Source organism: Poecilia reticulata, linkage group LG5 (assembly GCF_000633615.1).
Source record: "Poecilia reticulata strain Guanapo linkage group LG5, Guppy_female_1.0+MT, whole genome shotgun sequence".
Classification (NCBI taxonomy): Eukaryota; Metazoa; Chordata; class Actinopteri; order Cyprinodontiformes; family Poeciliidae; genus Poecilia; species Poecilia reticulata.
In genome coordinates, this window is record NC_024335.1 from 22,929,638 (window position 1) to 22,949,369 (window position 19,732).

At 40.9% G+C, this 19,732-nt stretch overlaps 2 protein-coding genes across 9 annotated transcripts in view; both read left to right on the forward strand.

Annotated features, from left to right (window-relative positions):
* wnk2 (WNK lysine deficient protein kinase 2) overlaps positions 1 to 12,763 on the forward strand; it is a 30,199-nt gene extending 17,436 nt beyond the window's left edge. For 5 of the 8 annotated variants that reach the window (XM_008409687.2, XM_017304658.1, XM_017304660.1 and 2 more), the window contains 17 exons: positions 538 to 587; positions 671 to 833; positions 925 to 1,041; positions 1,132 to 1,296; positions 1,379 to 1,421; positions 1,525 to 1,686; positions 3,374 to 4,236; positions 4,416 to 4,473; positions 4,587 to 4,651; positions 5,346 to 5,592; positions 5,666 to 5,924; positions 6,017 to 6,249; positions 6,335 to 6,565; positions 6,724 to 6,822; positions 8,156 to 8,200; positions 8,305 to 8,615; positions 8,727 to 12,763. In XM_008409687.2, coding sequence (XP_008407909.1) covers positions 538 to 587; positions 671 to 833; positions 925 to 1,041; positions 1,132 to 1,296; positions 1,379 to 1,421; positions 1,525 to 1,686; positions 3,374 to 4,236; positions 4,416 to 4,473; positions 4,587 to 4,651; positions 5,346 to 5,592; positions 5,666 to 5,924; positions 6,017 to 6,249; positions 6,335 to 6,565; positions 6,724 to 6,822; positions 8,156 to 8,200; positions 8,305 to 8,615; positions 8,727 to 9,017 — 3,402 coding nt within the window. In that variant the 3' untranslated portion in view covers positions 9,018 to 12,763. The remainder of the gene's footprint in view (positions 1 to 537; positions 588 to 670; positions 834 to 924; positions 1,042 to 1,131; positions 1,297 to 1,378; positions 1,422 to 1,524; positions 1,687 to 3,373; positions 4,237 to 4,415; positions 4,474 to 4,586; positions 4,652 to 5,345; positions 5,593 to 5,665; positions 5,925 to 6,016; positions 6,250 to 6,334; positions 6,566 to 6,723; positions 6,823 to 8,155; positions 8,201 to 8,304; positions 8,616 to 8,726) is intronic. The other 3 variants (XM_008409689.2, XM_008409688.2, XM_008409690.2) reach the window with 3 other exon arrangements.
* Positions 12,764 to 12,855: 92 nt separating this feature from the next.
* On the forward strand, positions 12,856 to 19,491 carry LOC103465199 (inter-alpha-trypsin inhibitor heavy chain H3-like). Its single transcript, XM_017304662.1, has 14 exons — positions 12,856 to 13,105; positions 13,854 to 14,014; positions 14,297 to 14,401; positions 14,530 to 14,692; positions 16,017 to 16,127; positions 16,232 to 16,360; positions 16,596 to 16,712; positions 16,873 to 17,041; positions 17,119 to 17,229; positions 17,418 to 17,599; positions 17,711 to 17,890; positions 17,967 to 18,082; positions 18,560 to 18,789; positions 19,388 to 19,491. The coding sequence occupies exons 1-14, from the start codon at positions 13,034 to 13,036 to the stop codon at positions 19,474 to 19,476; spliced, it is 1,935 nt and encodes a 644-aa protein (XP_017160151.1). The 5' UTR covers positions 12,856 to 13,033; the 3' UTR covers positions 19,477 to 19,491.
* The last annotated feature ends 241 nt before the right edge of the window (positions 19,492 to 19,732 follow it).

Below are 19,732 nucleotides of genomic sequence, written 5' to 3' on the forward strand. Positions count from 1 at the left end.
CCTTCCTTCCTTCCTTCCTTCCTTCCTTCCTTCCTTCCTTCCTTCCTTCCTTCCTTCCTTCCTTCCTTCATTCCTTCCTATTGATATTCTAACAATAATTTCCTCATAAACTTTAGTATGTAATATTTTAAAGCTGCTGTAAATGAGTAAGAATTCTAGAACGCTAAGTCTGCATTTTGTGAGGTCCTATTTATTTTTTCAGTCTGCGCAAAAAATCAACCAATTAAATGAGCTTTATTATTTCTTATATCAGAAGTAGCCAAACATGCATCTGAAGTTATCCGAGAACTTTGAGTATATTTCTCTTCAACTTGCTACGAGATGCTTATCTACGTTGTATTTATGATTTTGCCTCTTTTTAGTTTTGAGAAAATACACAAACAAAATGTATGTTTTAAAAAAGTATTTATCGCATGGTACATAAAAGTAATAATCATTAAAAGTTCAAAAAGACATTCATGCAGTTGGTTAATGTATGTCAAGTTGTGACTGATATTTTGCAACTAACGAAGAAAATTGTGTTTATTTGTTTTTCAGGATGTTCTTCGTGACAGAGCAATATCACTGTCCAGTTACACCTACGACAGGTGCGTGTCGAGTCTTTTTAGTTAGATGTGTTAGTCTGAAGCAGGAGGACGGGTTTTTATTTCTTCATAATTTCTTTGTCTAGTGTTAACTCGGACGTAGCCTCGGGTCGGGAAACAAGCGACGGCTATGAAAGCTTAGCAAGTGGGAGCAAAGGTGACTCAAAACCCAGGAAACATCATCGCAAGTCTGCTCGCACGCGTTCCAGGCAAGAGAGGACCAGCAAACCCAAACTGAGCATGCTCAATGTGAGTCAGATGGTGATCGATGACAGTAAAGATCATCAAATTAATCAAAATCTATGTCTTTAACGGTAAGGTGCATCTGCTCACCTCATAGGTTTGCAACACCGGTGACAAAATGGTTGAATGTCAGCTGGAGACTCACAACCACAAAATGGTAACATTTAAGTTTGACCTGGACGGAGACGCTCCGGAGGAAATCGCCACCTACATGGTCAGCTTGCGTAATTATAATTGAATGTGTTAAATTTTTTTTTTTTCTGTTTGTGACACTTTACAATATTTCAAACTAAATGTTTTGCAGGTGGAGAACGGCTTTATTCTGCTGCTAGAGAAGGAGATCTTCATTGACCAGCTGAAAGACATTGTGGACAAAGCAGAAGACATGCTGCATGAAGACATGGGGGATGAAAAAGACACAGCTTTGAGTTGCAGTCCTCTGCAGGGCCAGATGTCTGAGACAGGAGAGGTAATAGCGGGATCTACACAGATACGTACGCCAAAAATATAAATCTATCAGGTAAAACTCACGTCTGTAAATCTTTCTGCAGAGCCAGCAGTCGGGGGCACCGCAGCCTGTATATCAGCAGAACGGTAACATCACCTGTGCTTAAAATTCAAATCCTCATTGTATCCCTTTTTTTCCCCCCTCAGACATATGTGAGTGTTTACTGTTCTGTTTTGCTTCGGACTGCAGTTCTTCACACAGGAAAGAGATGGTTCATCATCTGCCCGGTGGAGGAGACGCCTCCCTGCGCTCAGGACACTCCGTCTGAGGGGACAGCGACGCAGTCACCTGGGAGCTCAGCCAACACCCAGCCTGCTGACAGCGCCACTGCAAAGCCGTCCGCATCCAGAGGTGACTGTGTTCCAGCGTGCTGCCTGGTAGCCACACGCTACAACAGCACCCCCTTGTGGCATCAGAATCAAATCCTTTAAGTAGGGACGTGTGGAAATATTTACCTTCTTCTAGACGTCTGCAGTCTAGCAGATTTTATCACTTCACCTGGTTCCTGTGCGGACAGTGAGGAAGCATAGAAACCCAAGATGAAAACAATATTTGTACATCTTAACCAACATGTTAATTATTCAATCAAAGCTTCAGTCAGGGGCATCCACAGCTTAATGAATTGTTCTCCACATCATGTCACATTTCAACCAGTAAATTCTGTGTATTTTATTGGGATTTTATGAGTACCCAACACAATGTGAAGCATAATTGAGTTGGTTCAACATGAGCCCAAATTCCTTGAATCTGTTTTTTTTTTTTTTTTACAGCAGAATATTTGTGTTCTTACCACCATACTGTAGGCTAAATAAATCACAACATGTTGTGATTATTGACACTTCAGTTTTCTGTGGGTGACAAAATAAGGACCACGGCGTTGGTTATTTGTTGAATTAAACAAATGAAACTTTACTTTTTTTTTGGACAAAATTTGTATTTGTATTTGTATTCAGCACCCCAGGGTAAATATTTTGTAAATCAATTTGCAAATGCAGCTGCAGGTTCAAGTCTTTTGGCACATTCGTCATCCATCTTTTTATTTGACTGATTTGTTGACCCTCCATCCTTGTGAAATAGCCCAGCACTAGTCAGATTCAACTAAGAGCATTTGTAAAGATCACTTTTTAAAATTTTGCCAGCGATTCTCTGTCGGATTTACTTTTACCACAATAGCATGTTTCAGTCGGAACCGCTGGCTGGAGCCAGGTCTTTTGCAGCCTCTGTTTAGGTTCATCCATCTTCCCATGAGCAGCTGCATCGCCTAACTTGCTTATGACAAACTGCAAAAGAGGTTTCTGTTTTTTTTCATTGGTCTCTTGGCTGCAAGATCAATGCTCTCCTAGCCAAACCTGTCAATTTAACTGGATAGCCATACATTTCCCACTGTCTAAAGCTGGCTTGAAAACGAGGTTGCTGCATATTCAGACCTTGTTTTACAAGCTAATTCTGCTTTAATCTTTTCAACAACTTTATCCCTGAGCTGTCTGCTGTGTTTCTTGGTCTTCACGTTTGTTTCTTCACTAATGTTCCCCAACAGCAAACCTAATAAACCTCTGAGAGCTTCAGAGAACATATAGATTTTTTCTGAGATTAAATTAAACAAACTTAAATTTAAATTTACGAATTAGGTAACTTCAGAAGGAAATTTGGTACTCTGGCTTTCATTTAGGGGTATCGGGATTAAATCCACACCATCTTTTTCATATTTTTAACTGTAAACAAAATGAAAACCACATGTATATTTTCTCCCACTTTACTGTTCTGCACTACATTGTGTTGGTCTATTCCATAAAATTCCAACAAAATGCATTAAAGTTAGTGTTAATAGTAGTCAAGCCTTGATTTTATTTTTTTATGACAGGTTAAACAAGGATTAGCTTCTCTAAAGTTAAATCAAAAACATAAAATTCATGTCATATTAATTAAAATTTTCCAAGTTCTAAACAATAGAAACATCCCCATTATTATAAAAGAAGTCTACCAACATTTTATAAGTTAATTTGCACATTTTGATCTTTTTTTTTTGGCCTTTTTGTAGAAGAGGGGTCGTCCTCTACAATGTCTGGTGGAAGTGGAGGGTTCGCTCATGAAGTTTATGGTTTCTACAGTCCTCCAATAACATCCAACACTGACCCCCTCCTCCTGGCCACCCTGTCGCCCCCTGTGTCTGCACCCCCCACCCTCCAGTCAGTGTCTACAATGGAGTCTGCAGGCAGTTCTCTGCAGCCCAGCTTGCATGGAGCCAGGGCTCAAACGTTTCCCCCGTCGTTGCCCCACACCTCTTACCCAGTGGAGGACTCACAGGGGTCTCCTCTTGGATCGCTCTCCCCTACCCATGGAGCTCAGAAGGCCCTCGATTTGACCCGCACAGCGTCCATTGTTGATGAGGTGCCCTGCTGTCCTCTTGTCATGCCCCTGTCCTTAGATGTGAACCCTCCCCAGGGCAGGTCACCTCTGACCCCTCTCCCCCTCCAGGAGCTGGGTGCCACCAAAGAGCCGGCATCTGTCTCTTACACTCCTGCGGCACGCAGCGAGTTGTCACAGCAGCCAGTCGTCCTCCACCAGCCTTTCTCCAACGTGGGAGGCTCCAAAGTGTCCTCGCTGCCCCAGAGCCCGGCACCGTCCCAGCACGGCGCGGGGCCAAGCGAGTCTGACGGCGAAGGACGGGTCGGTCGGGGAGGCTTCGTCGACAGCACCATTAAAACTCTGGATGAAAAACTGAGGAACCTGCTCTACCAGGAATACGCTCCCATGTATCCATCAGGCAGCGCGGCAGAGACACCGGGGTCTGGGACAGAGTACATCCAGTTTCCTCCGGGCCCGGACAGTGCCACCGGAGGGTCAGGGAACAGCACCCCGGGGCCGATTGGGGAGGGACGCTACCGGGCAGGTGAACAACTCGTAAGTACGATGAAACACACTCGGAGATTTAAATAAGTGGAGAAACTGTTTAGTTGCTGAGCCAGTGCTGAGAAAAACTGGACTGCTGAGGTGGAGTCATTTTATTTAATGTTACAAAAATGTTTAATGCTTCCATATCTAACTTTTCTTGCTTTATTCTCTTCTATCTCCCCTGTAAGCCTCAAATTCCTGAGAGAATGGACAGCCTGAGCACTCTGAGCGACTCCGCTGTCTGTGGTGCGTGCAACTAATCTGTCTAAAGACACAAACTGAACTTTAAGATTATTCATTTTTCACTAAAACTTACACGACGGCTTGTTGTACTCAGTGATTTATTTACTGCCTTATAGCTTCTTTGTCAAGAAGACACTTTCCTCACTCTGTGTCCTGCTCTGGAGCTAGAGGTCGATTTAAGGTATCAAAGTTTAGCTTGTTATTTTTATCAACATTCGTTTGTTTTAATCTCTGCATTGTCACATCTAAACAGCATGTTTTAAAGCTCACACAATGCTTAAAAGTTTGATTCTAATACTCAGATATGAATATTTTGAGATGAGAGACTTTCTGAATCACACATTTTTTTTCTCTTATGTAGTTTTTACCTGATAGTTAATAAAATATATATTGAGAAAGAGACTATAATTTTCTAAATGAGGGAAATGGTCAGATTTGTTGGAGTCGAGAAGTAGGGAGAGCACTTCCTACTTTGTTCATGTTCCTGCTCCCACATGTTACTTTCATTATCTTATAAAAATAGACCAGATATGTCATTTTTGTTCGGGAGCCATTTTAAGAACAGTATTCTTAAACCTAGTGTTCAGATGCCAACAGATTTTATATAGAGAGATGATCAAATATCAAATGAATAGATGTAAAAGTTTCTTGACCAGGTGTCATTAAGTTTTTGTCCCAGAGTATATATCCCTGTGAACAAAATGACAAATGTGACACATTTTCCATTATCTTCATGTATTTATTTGAAAACAATCAATCTCACCGTTCTCTACTTATTTGTAAGTTTTTCAAGACAAAAAAGATATCAGAATTGATCATATAAAAGCCATACTTTGTCACAGTGTTTCCTAAACCTTCCTCCTTTGTTCTGCCAGATCATATCTGTTCCTCCTGAAGTGGCCAACAGAAGAGATGTGAAGCAGAGGAGCTGGAGCAGCGCCGCCTCCCCTGCGCACCCCGGTGGATACATCGGGGACCCGGTTCCCCCTGAAGCCTTGGCCACCTCCACCACCATCGGACGTTTTTCTGTGGTGAGCACAGAAGACGACATAACTCAGAGGACGCGCTGCAGCCGCTACTCTGCCCCGCCCGACTTCTACCTGGACACTCCCCCTCCCATGGGTAAGACCTCACGTTCGGCCCTCAGACTTCGTCCCTGTGGACGTCACGGTCCATGTCTCCTTCCTTCCTGCAGACTCAGGGGCAGAGAGCAGCCCTGCGAAGCTGGCTCCTGCCACTCCGTCCCAGTACGCTCGCTCTGAGCGCAGAGGGAGTGACCTCATGAAAAGAGCAGTGGCTTTTCTCCGTCGCACGGGCCGCAGCAGCAGCGTGCAGAGCTCCGATTCCCCGTGCAGACACGGAGGCTTGCCTGGCTCAGCCTACGCCAGCAGCGACAACGACTCCGAGATGGAGGACTCAGACATAAAGAGGGAACTGCAGAGACTCAGAGAGAAGTAAGATTTTCCTTTTCCTCATGTGAAGGGACTTGGTAGTCCTACCCTTTGGTCATTTTCACATGGTTTAATCCCTTCCTCCATGTATTCAGACATCTGAAGGAAATCTCAGAGCTGCAAGCACATCAGCGCGGAGAGGTGGAGCTGCTCTACCGCAGACTTGGTAAGGTTCCTCCTCCTGGCCTCGGCCTCCTACACGTTGCACCGCACACAAGCCGCAGGAAGAGGTCGAGCAAACACAGACTGAAGCCCGGGAAACTTCTCAGCCCCCTAGTTCAGCAGTTTAGGCACGTCAAAACCAAAAGCAGCGACTCCACTAAACCAGGCGAGTCACTCTTTATAACCTAAGCTACTATTAACATTTTCATTTCAGATAAGGATAAATGTTGCTGTTGCGGTTGTGTGTCCAGGTGCCGCTCCAGCTCCCAGTGAGCCAGCGGTGAGTCTAAACGGTTCTCCCGGCAGAACTTCCTTCCCGACCCACGGCAGGCCTCGGTCGTGTACCAGCCACCTTCCCAGCTCGGCCTCAGAGCCGGTGCAGACTCAGCAGCCCTGCTCCCTGAAAGGCTCCATGTCCTCTGATAACATCTATGCTGGACTGCAGGGCGACGTCGCCGGCACACAAACTCAACCTGAACAGGGTAACACTCAAAACCATGCAGCAAAAAAGACAAACAAACTGACATATAGCAAGATGCTAATGATATAAGTATGATGGTGTTTTTAACAAAGTGATAATAAGTATATTAGAGCTTATGGTTTCCTGTCATCTTCTTCCCTTCATTATGCTCCTCTACAGGCTGGTCTAATTACCCTCAACCGTCTGAGAGAGTGACCTATAAGTCCAGTAGCAAACCACGAGCTAGATTTCTCAGTGGGCCTGTGTCTTTGTCTATCTGTTTGTATCTCTTTTCTTCCTGCATAACTTCACTGTTTGATTTTACTTTAAATTCTCTTTATTTACCTTTATTTCACTCTTCATTTTCTAGCAAAACTATCCTGGAACTGTGTATGATTTGCTTTTGCTTTGCATTATTTACAAGTTTTCTTGCTCTCCGTCTTAATTCAGTACATTGTTCATTCAAACCTGTCAGATAAACTTTTAGGACTAAAAAAAAAAGAAATAAGATTTTCATTAAAAAAAAAAGTTGCTCCAAATGTCATCAAGGACTTTATAAAACATTTCACTATCATTTTGTGGAGATTACTAATAATCAGCTATTATCACTCGTTTTTGGAACAGTTGTATTGTTTCTGACATCTAAGGTTTGAATAATCAAAATCTATTTATAATTGTTACTGCACAATTCAAATGGCATATGCAATACTTTTTGAAAGTAACCCTACACCTTAAAGTTGTTCACATTTTCCTAAGTTATAACCACAGTCTTAAATTTAGGTGGTTTATTTTTTTTGCTCATGGAAAAGAAGACGACGCTCTGGTCAGCAACGTTTTCTCCTCTGTGATATTTATCACCAAATTATTTCAGTTTGATTCAAAAGATAACTCATATTTTACAACTGCCTGAGAAATTTCAAAACTAAATCTATTTAAGAACCAGTGGCAAGAAACTGATGTTCAGAGATGCTTTCAGTCCAGTCTGTTTGAGCTTGAGATACTTTTCAAAGGCCAACGTTTTATTCTCTAGTTTGCAGAGCAGATAGAGACGTAACCTGAAGGACATTTTATATTGTAGTTGTAGCAAAATATGGTACTAAAACAACTGATTAAAGTAGCCTGATAATAATGTAGATGGAAGCAAAAAAAAAAATTCCAGACTTTAAGACTTCTTCAGTTACCTCACAGGTTTTGTTGATCTGCTACATAAATAAGACAAATTAAGGTTTGTGGATGTAAAGACAAAATTATCTAATAATTGTTGAGGGAAATACATACTTTTCCAAGAATTCTGTTTTGTTTACATCACATATTCAGTTCTGTGATTTATATAATTACATTTAGACCTGTACAAAACATGTTGGAAAAGTTTTTTGTTTTTTTTTCAGAGCTGCTGCTTCCTATCTGTGTTCTGCTTATGCTCTAGAAATGCATTTTGACATGGTTTTGGTCCTCACATGCATGCGTTCGTCAATTATCATGTTTTATTGTTATTTTTTTGCTTTTGTACTGTATTATTTTCTCTTTTGTTTATATAAAGCCATTATTTTGCACTGCATTTGATTTGTAAGACAACTGCTTAGTTTACCTAAAGCTTTTTTCTATTTTACAGGGTCAACACTCAAAAGGCTGTGTCTCGGTAAAGAGCGAGGCAGCAGTATGTCAAATTAAAACCTCTTGCACTACATTAATCAAAATCTGATTGCCTTTATCGATCAAGCCGTCCTAATAACTATATCTAATATATTTCTGTGTTTTCAGGGTCTGGGGCTTCAGCATCCGGAGGCTTCAATCAGTCACAGCAGATGCACAGTGCTACGCCTCCGCCCCAGCAGCCTGTTGTTGGCCTGGCCCAAGCTCAGGCCAACAACAGCAACAACAAGACAGGCACATCTATGAGCCCCAGTGAAAGCAACCTGCCTGAAGACCTACAGGTTCTGATGGACGACTGGGCCCAGGAGGTTCTGATTGTGACCCACCGACCTCGTACCGACTCTCTGAGTATCCGTGGGCAGCAGCTGTGCCCCCAGGTTGTGCCTCAAACACTTGAACAGCCGCCTCAGGCTTTAAACGTAGGTTTAAAAAAATAAAAATAAAAAAATAGCTTGTATGTATGTATTTACAAAATTAACACAGATAATTTCTACTATTTTTACTATTATTTCTTTTTCCGACCTTTTCAGGCATCACCGTGGACTCCGCCCGGTCCAGAGGCCTGCGCCGTGTCCTGGCCTGAAAGCCCTGGGCCTGCAGTGATGGCCAGCCCCGCGACCGAACCCTTTCACACGTATCAGCTACACTCTCCTGCTGCGTTCACGGCTTTACCCTCCCCTCTTTCCTTCAATCAGTGGCCTGGGTTTTTCTTTCCAGTTTCTGCTGGGGTCTTTGCCTTTCCTGCTGTGCCCTCCACCCTCTCCAGCCCTACTTCATCTTCATCTCATCAGCTGACCGACCCCAAGGCAAAGACTCTCTAATCTGGGTAGCATTGTGTCTTCCAACTCTGTTACCAAAACCTTTACTTATATTTCAACCGCTGTAGTCAATATAATGTGCATAGAATGTATATATTTAACCAGCATGTGTTTAATAATATGTATATATATATATATATATATGTCCATCTCCACTCTTGAGTTTTATGTTGTTTTATTTCAGCCAACAAATGTCATGTTCATTATATTATAGTAAATATTATTTTACATGCAGTATACTGTTAAGAGAACTAAAATTAGCCAGATCAGCCTTGAAGCGCAGACATCTGCCGGTGTCTATTGATGCACATTAATACTCACAGAATGTACATAATGTTCTGTTCATTCATTTTGTACTTAGAAATAGAAGTTGTGTTGCTCATTTCACCCCCCATATGTTTATACATACAAGCTGCCATGTGTATATATGAATTTTTGTTTGTCTGTACAAAGCCTATGTGTTTGTACAATTAACAGAGGGTAATCCATAGTTTGGTGCTGCAGCTGTGGGTTTCAGTGCAGCACCCTATTAGGAACTATTATGCCATCACTGTGAAGACTTGACCTTGTGGTCACTAGGACCTGTTGCTTTTCTCTGCTTTCTCAGCTCGGTATGTAGACACGTTTCATTCTTCACCAGTGAAACACTTCCAGCACAAGCGCTTGCAATATCCTTAAGAGATTTGAATGAGCTTGAACTTTATCCTCAGGTGCAAGCCACACCTGTGAGAGTGCCTTGAACTGCAATTTCAGTTTTCAAAAGAACAGCATTTAGATCTAAAGCAGAGACTAGACTTGATTAATCCATTCGCTGCTGCGTATCTGTTACAAAGGTTGCAAAAGGAAGAAATCTGAGCGATATCTCCAAATATTTCCGAATCTCGCCTCCTTCGGCGCTCCCAGCAGGACACCAAAGCATTCATGAAGGTAGAGCGTGGAGCCGCTTATCTTCCTTGCAGGCTTCTAGAGCATCTGTACTCAATCTACTCAAGCCACACTTACTCACTCCTTTCAGTGTAGAAGAGCAGCAAACAAAGATCCTCGCCTGACTTCATTTTCGCTCATTTTGGTGGCTTGTATTTGGGACCTTATTCAGTTGGTCACTTCTCACGTCTTCTCCAAATAAGGAAGCAACTCTTGGTCTCAAGAAATCCTGTCCAAATGACACTGTGGTATCAAACCTCGGGGTCCTACTTTTTTATTTTGGGTGTGTTAGACTTGCTTTTTTATTTTGCCTTTTGATGAATTATCACATCATCAGCAAAATTGTCATGAAATCAGGTAAAATGGAAATGCTCCTTTATTTTTTTTAATAGTACATATCTTTATAATTAAGATATAAGGTAAAAATACATAAAAATGAACACATTAGTGTAGTCAGTGTGTAAGGATAGGCTGGGGATGAAGGTTATGTTTAGTTGTGTAGATAGAGAGCAAAGAAGAACCAGACTGAGAGTAGCAGGGGTATAGAGAATGTCAGCACCTAAAAACTACATCTGCAGCTGGAAACGTTTTTAAAATTTAATTCATCAAGATTCTGAACACGAGCAAGTCCTGCACCCATTAGCACTGTCCTGGTTTCTTCTGTGAACCATATAAATCAAACCTAGATATGGAGGTTGAAAGACTCTCAACAAAACCCTGATGAAGAAGCACCATGTACACTACATTACTTAGGACACGTGAAGTATCAAAACTATGTGAGTAAAGGTAGGTGCTTGTTCAAGCATTCCAGTGAGAGCGAAGAGCTTTTATAGTGTTTGTCATTCAGTACAATGTGCCACTTTGGCCATTCAAAATGTTCATGCTTGGACAAACGTCAACCAAGACAGTGGGACAAAGGAGACAACTTGTTAAACTCCTTCACAGATGCACCACTCCAGAGATTTTCATTTGCTTCAGCCCAAAAATCTGGTCAGTCGTGAAAAAGTCACAAGCCTGAGATTATTAACAGAATGCATTTTAGGCAAACTGAGGAGATTATCTCTGTACATGTCCAACAGCGAGAACAGCCTTTTTTTTTAAGTCATCCAAAAACATCTCTGTTTGATTTAGGTCCAGTTTTTGGTAGCTGGACTCCATTTGGCCTGAGAGCTGATGACGCAGGTAGGAAACAGGTAAAATAAACCTTGAACACAAAAATATTTTTCTCAGCAAACATGTTTTTAATATTTATTTTGACATAAAATTCACACTACATGTCAGTCAACCCAAGTAAAACCTACATGTGGGAAAAGCTGTCCCTACCAGTATTTCCTCAGTACTCTTTTGCGTCTGGACAACTATTTTTTTGAATCAGTCAGAAATCTTCCTAGAGGCAAATGGCTGCTGAGGGTTTATGGTGAAGTTATTTTCTTTTCACTTCTGTATTATGGCTGCAAATGTCATCACTGCAGTATCATTCAGGAAGTTCTAAATGCAGCAAAATCATTATTATTATTTGATTACTTGTGTTATTGCTGACAACTGCTGTCACTTTTCCATGTAAAAGGATTATTAGAGATGCATTTACTGAGAAAAATGTTGACATGTCTGATACATATTTTCCATGGAGATCACTTGAGTTTACGTTGGGTCTATTTAAATTCCAAATGTTTAACTAGATCAGTACAAACACCCGTCATTTGAGTAGATTACAAAGAGAAGCCACCTGGTGAAATGATAAGAAGCAAGCCACTACTCATCATCGTTGCCTTTCACACAAGGTGACCCCCAGCAAATCAACTTAAGACTTACTGAAGTACTGGTGTTGTATGTTTGAGTCCAACTATATCAAGCTGAAATCTCTGAACCTTTAACTTCACAGTCTGCTTGAATTTACTGAAATGCTAAATGCTGGTGACCCACTGAAGAATGATGGTATCAAACAAAAGGACTTAAAAGTGAAAACCATCATCATCATCATCATCATCATCATCATCATCATCATCATCATCATCATCATCATCATCATCATCATCATCATCATCATCAACCTCTTCTCTTGCAATCTGTAGCTTTACATACTGTTGCCTTCCTGAACTTGGAGAGATTATTGCGTGGATATTTTATGATCTATTATTTTTCTTTAAAATGCTGGTGGTAGAAAAGCAGAACAAAGAATGTGAAGACTAAGATTTCTTCAAAGTCACCCGTGCTTGAACATGTAAGTTATAAAAATACTTAGGAGTGACGTTTATTAGTTTCTTGTTAATCTACAGACCTTTGCTCACAATTTCAGTCCTCTGGTTTATGACCTCAAAAATATTTTCCCCTTTCTGAGGTTTCCACTGAAATGTTTGGCATAAGCCGTTCTATCTGCTCTTTGATCAGTTTCCTTTTTGGTTTGGTGAGGATAGAAGCTAACTAATGTTCCTTACATTGATTAAACATGGACCCCAGACACACTTTAGATAGTTCAATTGTAATTTCATCAGTGTTAATGATTTCCCCTAAAATAAATTACACAATTCCTGGTGAGCGGCATAACAGTATTTCTTAGCTTTTGGTCTCCAAAGCAGAGAATCCTGAATGTTTATTTTTTATTTGTTGGGGGTGGGTCTCCTATGCAGTCTTTCTTTTGTGCTTTACACTGACCCTTGTGTCTTTAATCTCTTTAATGCTTGCATTTAAATCTAGGTGTATTATTGCTTTTGCCTGCTGTCACCTCTTGTCCCAACTCCCTGCCAACCTTGTCAAATTAGTACTCTAAAAAAAAAAGCTGTACATATTTGAAAAAGTCAATAATAAATTTTTCCTTGACAGCAAAATATCTTTTCCAAAATCAGTTTTTTCTTAACATGGTGTTTTCGTTCCTGATGCAAAAAGTAATGTGAGAAAATAGTGACCAAGTGCAAAAGCTGGACATTCTCTTCAACACTAAAAGCCAGATTTGTCACTATTACTTCGGTTTTCTTGTAGAGGGAGTGGAATAGTGTGTGGGAGTGTTTGATTTTCCCAATGGATGCAAACAGTGGGGCTTAAAACAGCCCACAAAAAAATATTGAAGCTTCGTAGGATCAAACCTGCTCCGAGTCATCATGGGGAGAGCCACGGTGCTGCTTGCTGTCTTTGGGCTTCTGCTGGCTTTGACTGCGTCACTACCAAACAAGGTACAGTCTTACAACAACAAGAAAACAGAATAAACATCTATATTTAGATATTTTTATTGTCTAGTAAGTCTACAAAGCATCCATCTGGAACACACTAAGTTCAACAAAAACGTGTTGAATGACTCGCACTCTCCAATCTAACGGATGTTTTAAATTTATCTTTGATTTTTTTAGTGCATGAACTGTCCGAGGATCTAATTTCTCATGAAGTCAAAGTCCTCTTGCAGTACAAATAAATCAGCTTGAAGCTTAATTATTACTTTGATTCGTATTTAGTTTTAGATTAGTTCTTAAGAAACATCAAGCTATAAATAAATGTAAAAGGGAAATTGAAGTGGAAACTTGAAAGGGAATATCTAATAAAAAAAAAAACATGTACGACAGTCGCGTGGTTTTTAATTGTTGACAACTAATTAGAGTGTGATTTAGAAAATAGCTCTGCTCACTCCCTGCTTGATAAATTATCTATAGCAACAGAGGGATGAATTAATCATGTTCCCATTGAGACAGTTATTTTTATCTCAATCTTCACTTCTCTCAAAATTTCAAAATCTGACCAATTCTAATTTAAGCTTAAAATTTTCAAATTGTGAAAATCAACATTGAAAATTTGAAATAAAGGACGAATAATATGTGTTTCTGCAGGTACACCAGAGAGATTTCACCATCCCACACAATGTTTTTCTGATCTTTGGCCAGCCTGCTGGGGTCAACCTCTCAACTTGTTTCAAAATCTGTGTTTGCACAGGATGACTGGGACATTTACAGCTTTCACATCAACGCCACTGTGACCCACCGATATGCCGTCACCACCATCACAAGCCGTATCGCCAACCGCATGAACGAATCTAAAGAAACTGAATTCCAGATTCAGATTCCCAAGAATGCCTTCATCTCTATGTTCAGATTGTGAGTGAAGCTTGTGCAGGAATACCCAAAATGTTTGACCGAAGTACTACACTTTAAAAGGCAATTCTAGGGAAATGTATATAGTTTTAAATGTAAAGAAAGTAAAAACCTCTACAAAAAATAAATTTTTATATAAATGTTCTGGGCTTCTAACAATAATAATGCTTTTAATTCACATTGACCTCATTAAGAAATATGTGTTCTCAACTATGAATATTTACAATCATAGTAAAATGAATATTCAAGCTACTTTTGAACAACAATATGTGTTGTCACCTGTAGGACGATGGACGGTCAAGTGTATGACGGCATTGTGAAAACGAAGGAGCAAGCTCAGGAGCAGTACATTAGAGCTGTGTCCCATGGCCAAAGCGCTGGGATTGTCAGGTAAAGGTGTTTATTTATTTACTTCCAGGTCCTACATAAGATGCTGTGGAATTTAGATTGTATTTTATAGTTAAGTATGAATAACTTAACACGATGATTAATCAAATGGTAATGTCTCTGTTTTTCAGCTCTGTAGGAAGAACCTTGGAGGAATTTAAAACCTCTGTAACTGTGGCTGCCCACAAAAAGGTCACCTTTGAACTCAAATATGAGGAGCTGCTGAAGCGAACCCACGGCAAATACGAGCTGCAGATCCACGCTCGACCCATGCAGCCTGTCAGAGACTTCAAGGTTTGTTGATCGACCATCAACAGCAGTGGCGGAACAAGTTGACGTCAGGCCAGGGGCTAATGACGGGCCCTTTATACCCAAAATAACAAACCTCATGGAAACACAATATTATAAAATAGTAATGCCCGCAACAGCGGAGCTTACAGGCTTCGGGACCATGGAGAGCGACTATGTCATGTTGAGTCCATCAAACTTCCTAAGTATCTGACTGATGATGATGTTGTGGATGGCGGGTGACATATTTGACCCAGAATACACTTGGAGACAATATTGGCAAATTTGTATGTCATAAAGTTAAATGTAAGAATTAAAATAAAGCCAGTCATGTAAGCACAACATTTTATTCAATATCTTACACCCACTATGTCACTAAAATCAGTCGGTCTTGTAAAGACGACTGGGCGACTGTGGTTGTGTGGGTAGAGTAGGTTGTAGGTTTGATTCCAGCTTCCTCCTGCCACATGTTGATGTGGCACTTAAATTGCCTACCAATTTATGGGTGAATGTAACTAGTGTGAAGTGCTTTGAGTGGTCAAAATGACTGGAAAAGTGCTATATAAGTTCAGTCCATTTAAAATTTTTAACACCATGAGTGCTAAAAACGAGCACTCATGGTGCGAGATCACGGATACAAGCGGCCGAAATGGGTTTCCTCTGCAGGCTGGCTGGGCTCTCCCTTAGGGATAGCTTGAGAAGCTCGGTCATCAGGGAGGGACTCAAAGTAGAGCCGCTGCTCCTCCACGTCGAGAGGAGCCAGTTGAGGCTCGGGCATCTGGTCAGGATGCCTCCTGGACGCCTCCCTTGTGAGGTGTTCCAGGCACGACCCACCGGGAGGAGGCCTCGGGGAAGACCCAGGACACGCTGGAGGGACTATGTCTCTTGGCTGGCCTGGGAACACCTTGGGGTTCCCCCGGAGGAGCTGGAAGAAGTGGCTGGGGAGAGGGAAGTCTGGGCCTCCCTTCTGAAGCTGCTGCCCCCGCGACCCGACCCCAGATAAGCGGAAGAAAATGGATGAATGGATGGATGGATGGATGGATGGATGGATGGATGGATGGATGGAGTCAACAATGACTGGGGCCAGCCTACTATATAACCTACATACTTAACAGGAGAGGGCCCACCTTTTATAGTTCTCATCAGACGTGATACAGACTTGGATCTCTGAAGTCATATTCTGCCTCTCATCCAGGCCCCTGCTAAGCCCGGGACGGGGGGCCGCCCCCCAGCACACCTTATAGCTCTGCCCCTGATTAACAGGATGCTAGCTAACAGGTTTCTACATTAAATGTCTCTAACCACTTTGTTTTGTTTTTCTAACTACAAGGCTGATGTGTACATTCGCGAGAAAGCCAGCATCAGTTTCGTTGATGTGAAAGGAGGACTGAGCACCAAAGCCTTGGCTAATGCTATCACTAAAACACTTGCAGATAAACAGGTACAGCTGGTCCTAATGATTGCACTTTAATTTCAGCATAAAAGTCACCTAACAAAGAAATCTCTCCCAAATACTACATGGTATAATCTGGCTTGCTTTCGCAGGCATGGGTACATTTCTATCCAACAGCGGACCAACAAAAAAATTGTGACAGCTGTGGAGAAGAAGGCATGAATGGAGATCTGGTTATAGCTTATGATGTCAACAGAGTCAACAGATTTGGAGACATTAAGGTACATACTGATTTCTTGGGAACATGTTTTTGGAAATTATTTCTTGAATGAGAGAGGAAGTCACGGTACTTGATTCGGTGCATAATCTCTCCAGCTATTTGTAGTCTATCTGAGATCTTTAAGGATCATCCCCAATAGTGAGATGTTGTCTTACCATAACTGTATAGGACTTTAAGATATTTTTATCTTTTTCACTGGTACATGTTTTATTAATCCTGGGTCTTACTTTCCCCAGACTTCTGATGGATACTTTGTCCATCACTTTGCTCCATCAAGTCTTCCACGAATACCAAAGAACGTAATCTTTGTTATCGACCAAAGTGGCTCAATGCACGGCAGAAAAATTAAACAGGTGATGTACTTATAATTTAGAGCAGGTAAAGTGTTTTGTATTAATCTTTATTTTGCATTACCATTTCCACTCAGCAACTTGAAAACCGATTGAAGCACAGTTAGCATGGTGTCTCTGTCTCGGTCTCTAAATGTAAACCTGAAGCTTTGTATCTTCACAGACCAGAACTGCTTTACTCCGTATTTTGAATGACCTGGCAGAAGATGACTTCTTTGGTCTCATCAGTTTTGACAGTCAAATAATTCACTGGAAACGGGAACTCGTTCAAGCCACTGGTCCAAATCTGGAGGGAGCGAGACAGTTTGTGCTGAATATTCATGACAGAGGAAGTGAGATGAATTTATTCGCTGAACTGAAAACATTGCAGCAGGACGGAAGTGCATACTTCACTGCTTTTCTCTTTCAGGTACGAACATCAACGCAGCAGTGTTGGAAGGAGCCCGTATTCTGAATGCACATCCTAGAGACGGCTCAGCTTCCATCCTTATACTTCTCACAGATGGAGACCCAACATCAGGTTAAGGACATAATCAAAATAATAAAAAATATTCAAAACTATAAAAATACAGCCCTCAATGAAACTTCATAGAAAACAGGAATTTTTCCTTAATTTTTTTTCACAGTTTTAGTGATAAAGGAATTTCATTGCACTGTTTGTCTCTCTGTGTTGTCTGGTGTGTATCAAATTGTGACGTGTTGTTGCAGGAGTGACAAATCTTGACACAATACGGTCCAACGTAAAACAGGCGGTTGCAGGAAAGTTTCCTCTCTACTGTCTTGGCTTTGGATTTGATGTTAATTTTGAGTTCTTGGAGAAAATGTCGCTGCAGAACAGCGGTGCAGCAAGACGGATCTATGAAGACTCTGACGCTGACTTGCAGCTGAAGGTACATTGAACTATGTTTCTTGTTTTGTTAACCTTTTTCTGAACTTTTCTGCCAAAACAAATGATTGCCTGTATTAAGCATTCATATTATTTCAATAATATGTATTGACAGGGTTTCTATGATGAAGTGGCCACTCCTCTCCTAACAGACGTCACAATGATCTACGTCGGTGGAACCAATCTGACCCAGACTAATTTCAGCCAGTACTATAACGGCTCTGAGATTGTGGTGGCCGGTGAGATCATCGACAACAACGTAGAAAACTTCACTCCTCAAGTTGTGGCCATTTCAGTAAGATGTATTTGTGTAACTTTGAAAAACAAAAATTAAGAAAATGGTGATCTTACATTTTTTCTGGTTTTGACAGAGTAAACAAAAAGTGACATTTTCTAACACAAACGACTCTGTGGATCCTTCGGTCAGTGATGGACGCCTTCAGAGAGTTTGGGCCTACCTCACAGTTAAGCAGCTTTTAGAGAAGGAGTAAGTGGTATATGTGATACCTTCTCTTCATTTAGCTTTTTTCAGTTCATTATTGTATTGAATTTAACAATTTTTTGCAACCCACATAAAATTGTCAGGACTTGCCGTGTTTCCAAATCTTAAACACCTTAATGTAACTGAAAGCAAATGAATGAGATGCTATAATGTATTTAATAGTAAATGTGAGACAGATGTCTTTGAGGGATAATCCTTGATTTTTTTTGCATTTGTAAATCATTCCAGGATAAGTAGAAGATGATAGATAATTTTATGACTACCCACCATCCAATCATGGTAATGGATAATGGGTGGATAAGAAAGATGGATGCACCTGTTACAGCTAATCACAGTTTTTGAATCTTTTAAAAACTTTGGTCATGTTTTTATTATTATTATTATGGTTACCTTATCCATTGATTGCATGTTTATTGGCCCAGTTTTAAGCACTGTCCATTAATAAGTTGTTGTTATATACAGGCTTTTGTTATCTGGACCTGAGAAAGAAAAAGTGAATAAAGAGGTTCTGGAGCTGTCCCTGAAGTACAGCTTTGTGACCCCACTCACATCCATGGTGGTCACCAAGCCTGAGGGGGAGATCTCAGAAATTCATCACAAACCCAAGGAGAGGAAAGAGCCTCCGCTTCTGCCTCAGAGTCAATCCGCCAAGAGTATATACTCCAAGAGTTTGAGAAACTCTCCCTCAACTCGTAAGCAGCAATAATATTAGAGCCGAATTAATAGTTTTAAAATCAAGTCAGTAGAGCTCTTCATCTATTTTGCAGGGTTTTCATACCTAAAACATTTGAAACATTATCCAAAATATTTTTGCTGTCATTAAATCTGACATTTTGCAAATGCTAATCATTTATGGTAATCTGGACAGAGTTGAGATGTAGCATGATTTACTGTCAGATATCGATGAAGGAGGTCGGAGTTTGTCCTGCAGTCGGCGAGTTGCCGGTTTGACCCTTGGTCCGTCCGTCTCTGTCATTGTGTCCTTGGGCAAGACACTTCAACCAACTTGCCTGCAGGTGGTGGACAGAAGAACCGATGGCGGCTGTATAGCAGCCTCTCCTCTGTCCGGCGATGGTGGCTGTATAGCAGCCTCTCCTGTGTCCGGTTATGGTGGCTGTATAGCAGCCTCTCCTCTGTCCGGCTGCCCCAGGGCAGCTGTGGCTACAATCCAGTAGCTTGCCACCATCAGTGCATGAATGTGAAAGACTGATTTCATTCTACAGCGTCTTTGAGCGTCCTAATAAAGCTCTCTCTAACTCTAAACTATTTTTTCTTCTTCTCTCTTCTTAGAGCCTGTCATGATGAAAACCGTAAGACGTAAGCTCCTCCTCTATTTTAATTACCCTTTTAGTATCATCAGTAAGACTTTGCTGATTTAAATAATTTATAATTACAAATTGAAAGTATGTTCCCACATTATAGAAAACATTGTTTTAAGTATGTGATATGTTAAGTTTTCATTGAGTTACTTTAAATAGAAAGTTTAAAAAAGCAGAGGAAAACCACAGAGTCACAGTTTAAAGCCTGTTATCTTTAGTGAGAAAAAAAAATACAATTATTTGTTCTGTGAATTAACAATTTTGGAAATTCTAATTAACCTAAAACAGCAGATGCTTCATCTGATTTAAAAATTCA

Coding starts and splice junctions, on each gene's coding strand:
- LOC103465199 (XM_017304662.1), top strand. CDS start 13,034: ATGGGGAGAGCCACGGTGCTGCTTGCTGTCTTTGGGCTTCTGCTGGCT. Junction 17,600..17,710: donor ACGCTGACTTGCAGCTGAAG/GTACATTGAACT, acceptor ATGTATTGACAG/GGTTTCTATGATGAAGTGGC. Junction 18,790..19,387: donor GAGAAACTCTCCCTCAACTC/GTAAGCAGCAAT, acceptor CTCTCTTCTTAG/AGCCTGTCATGATGAAAACC.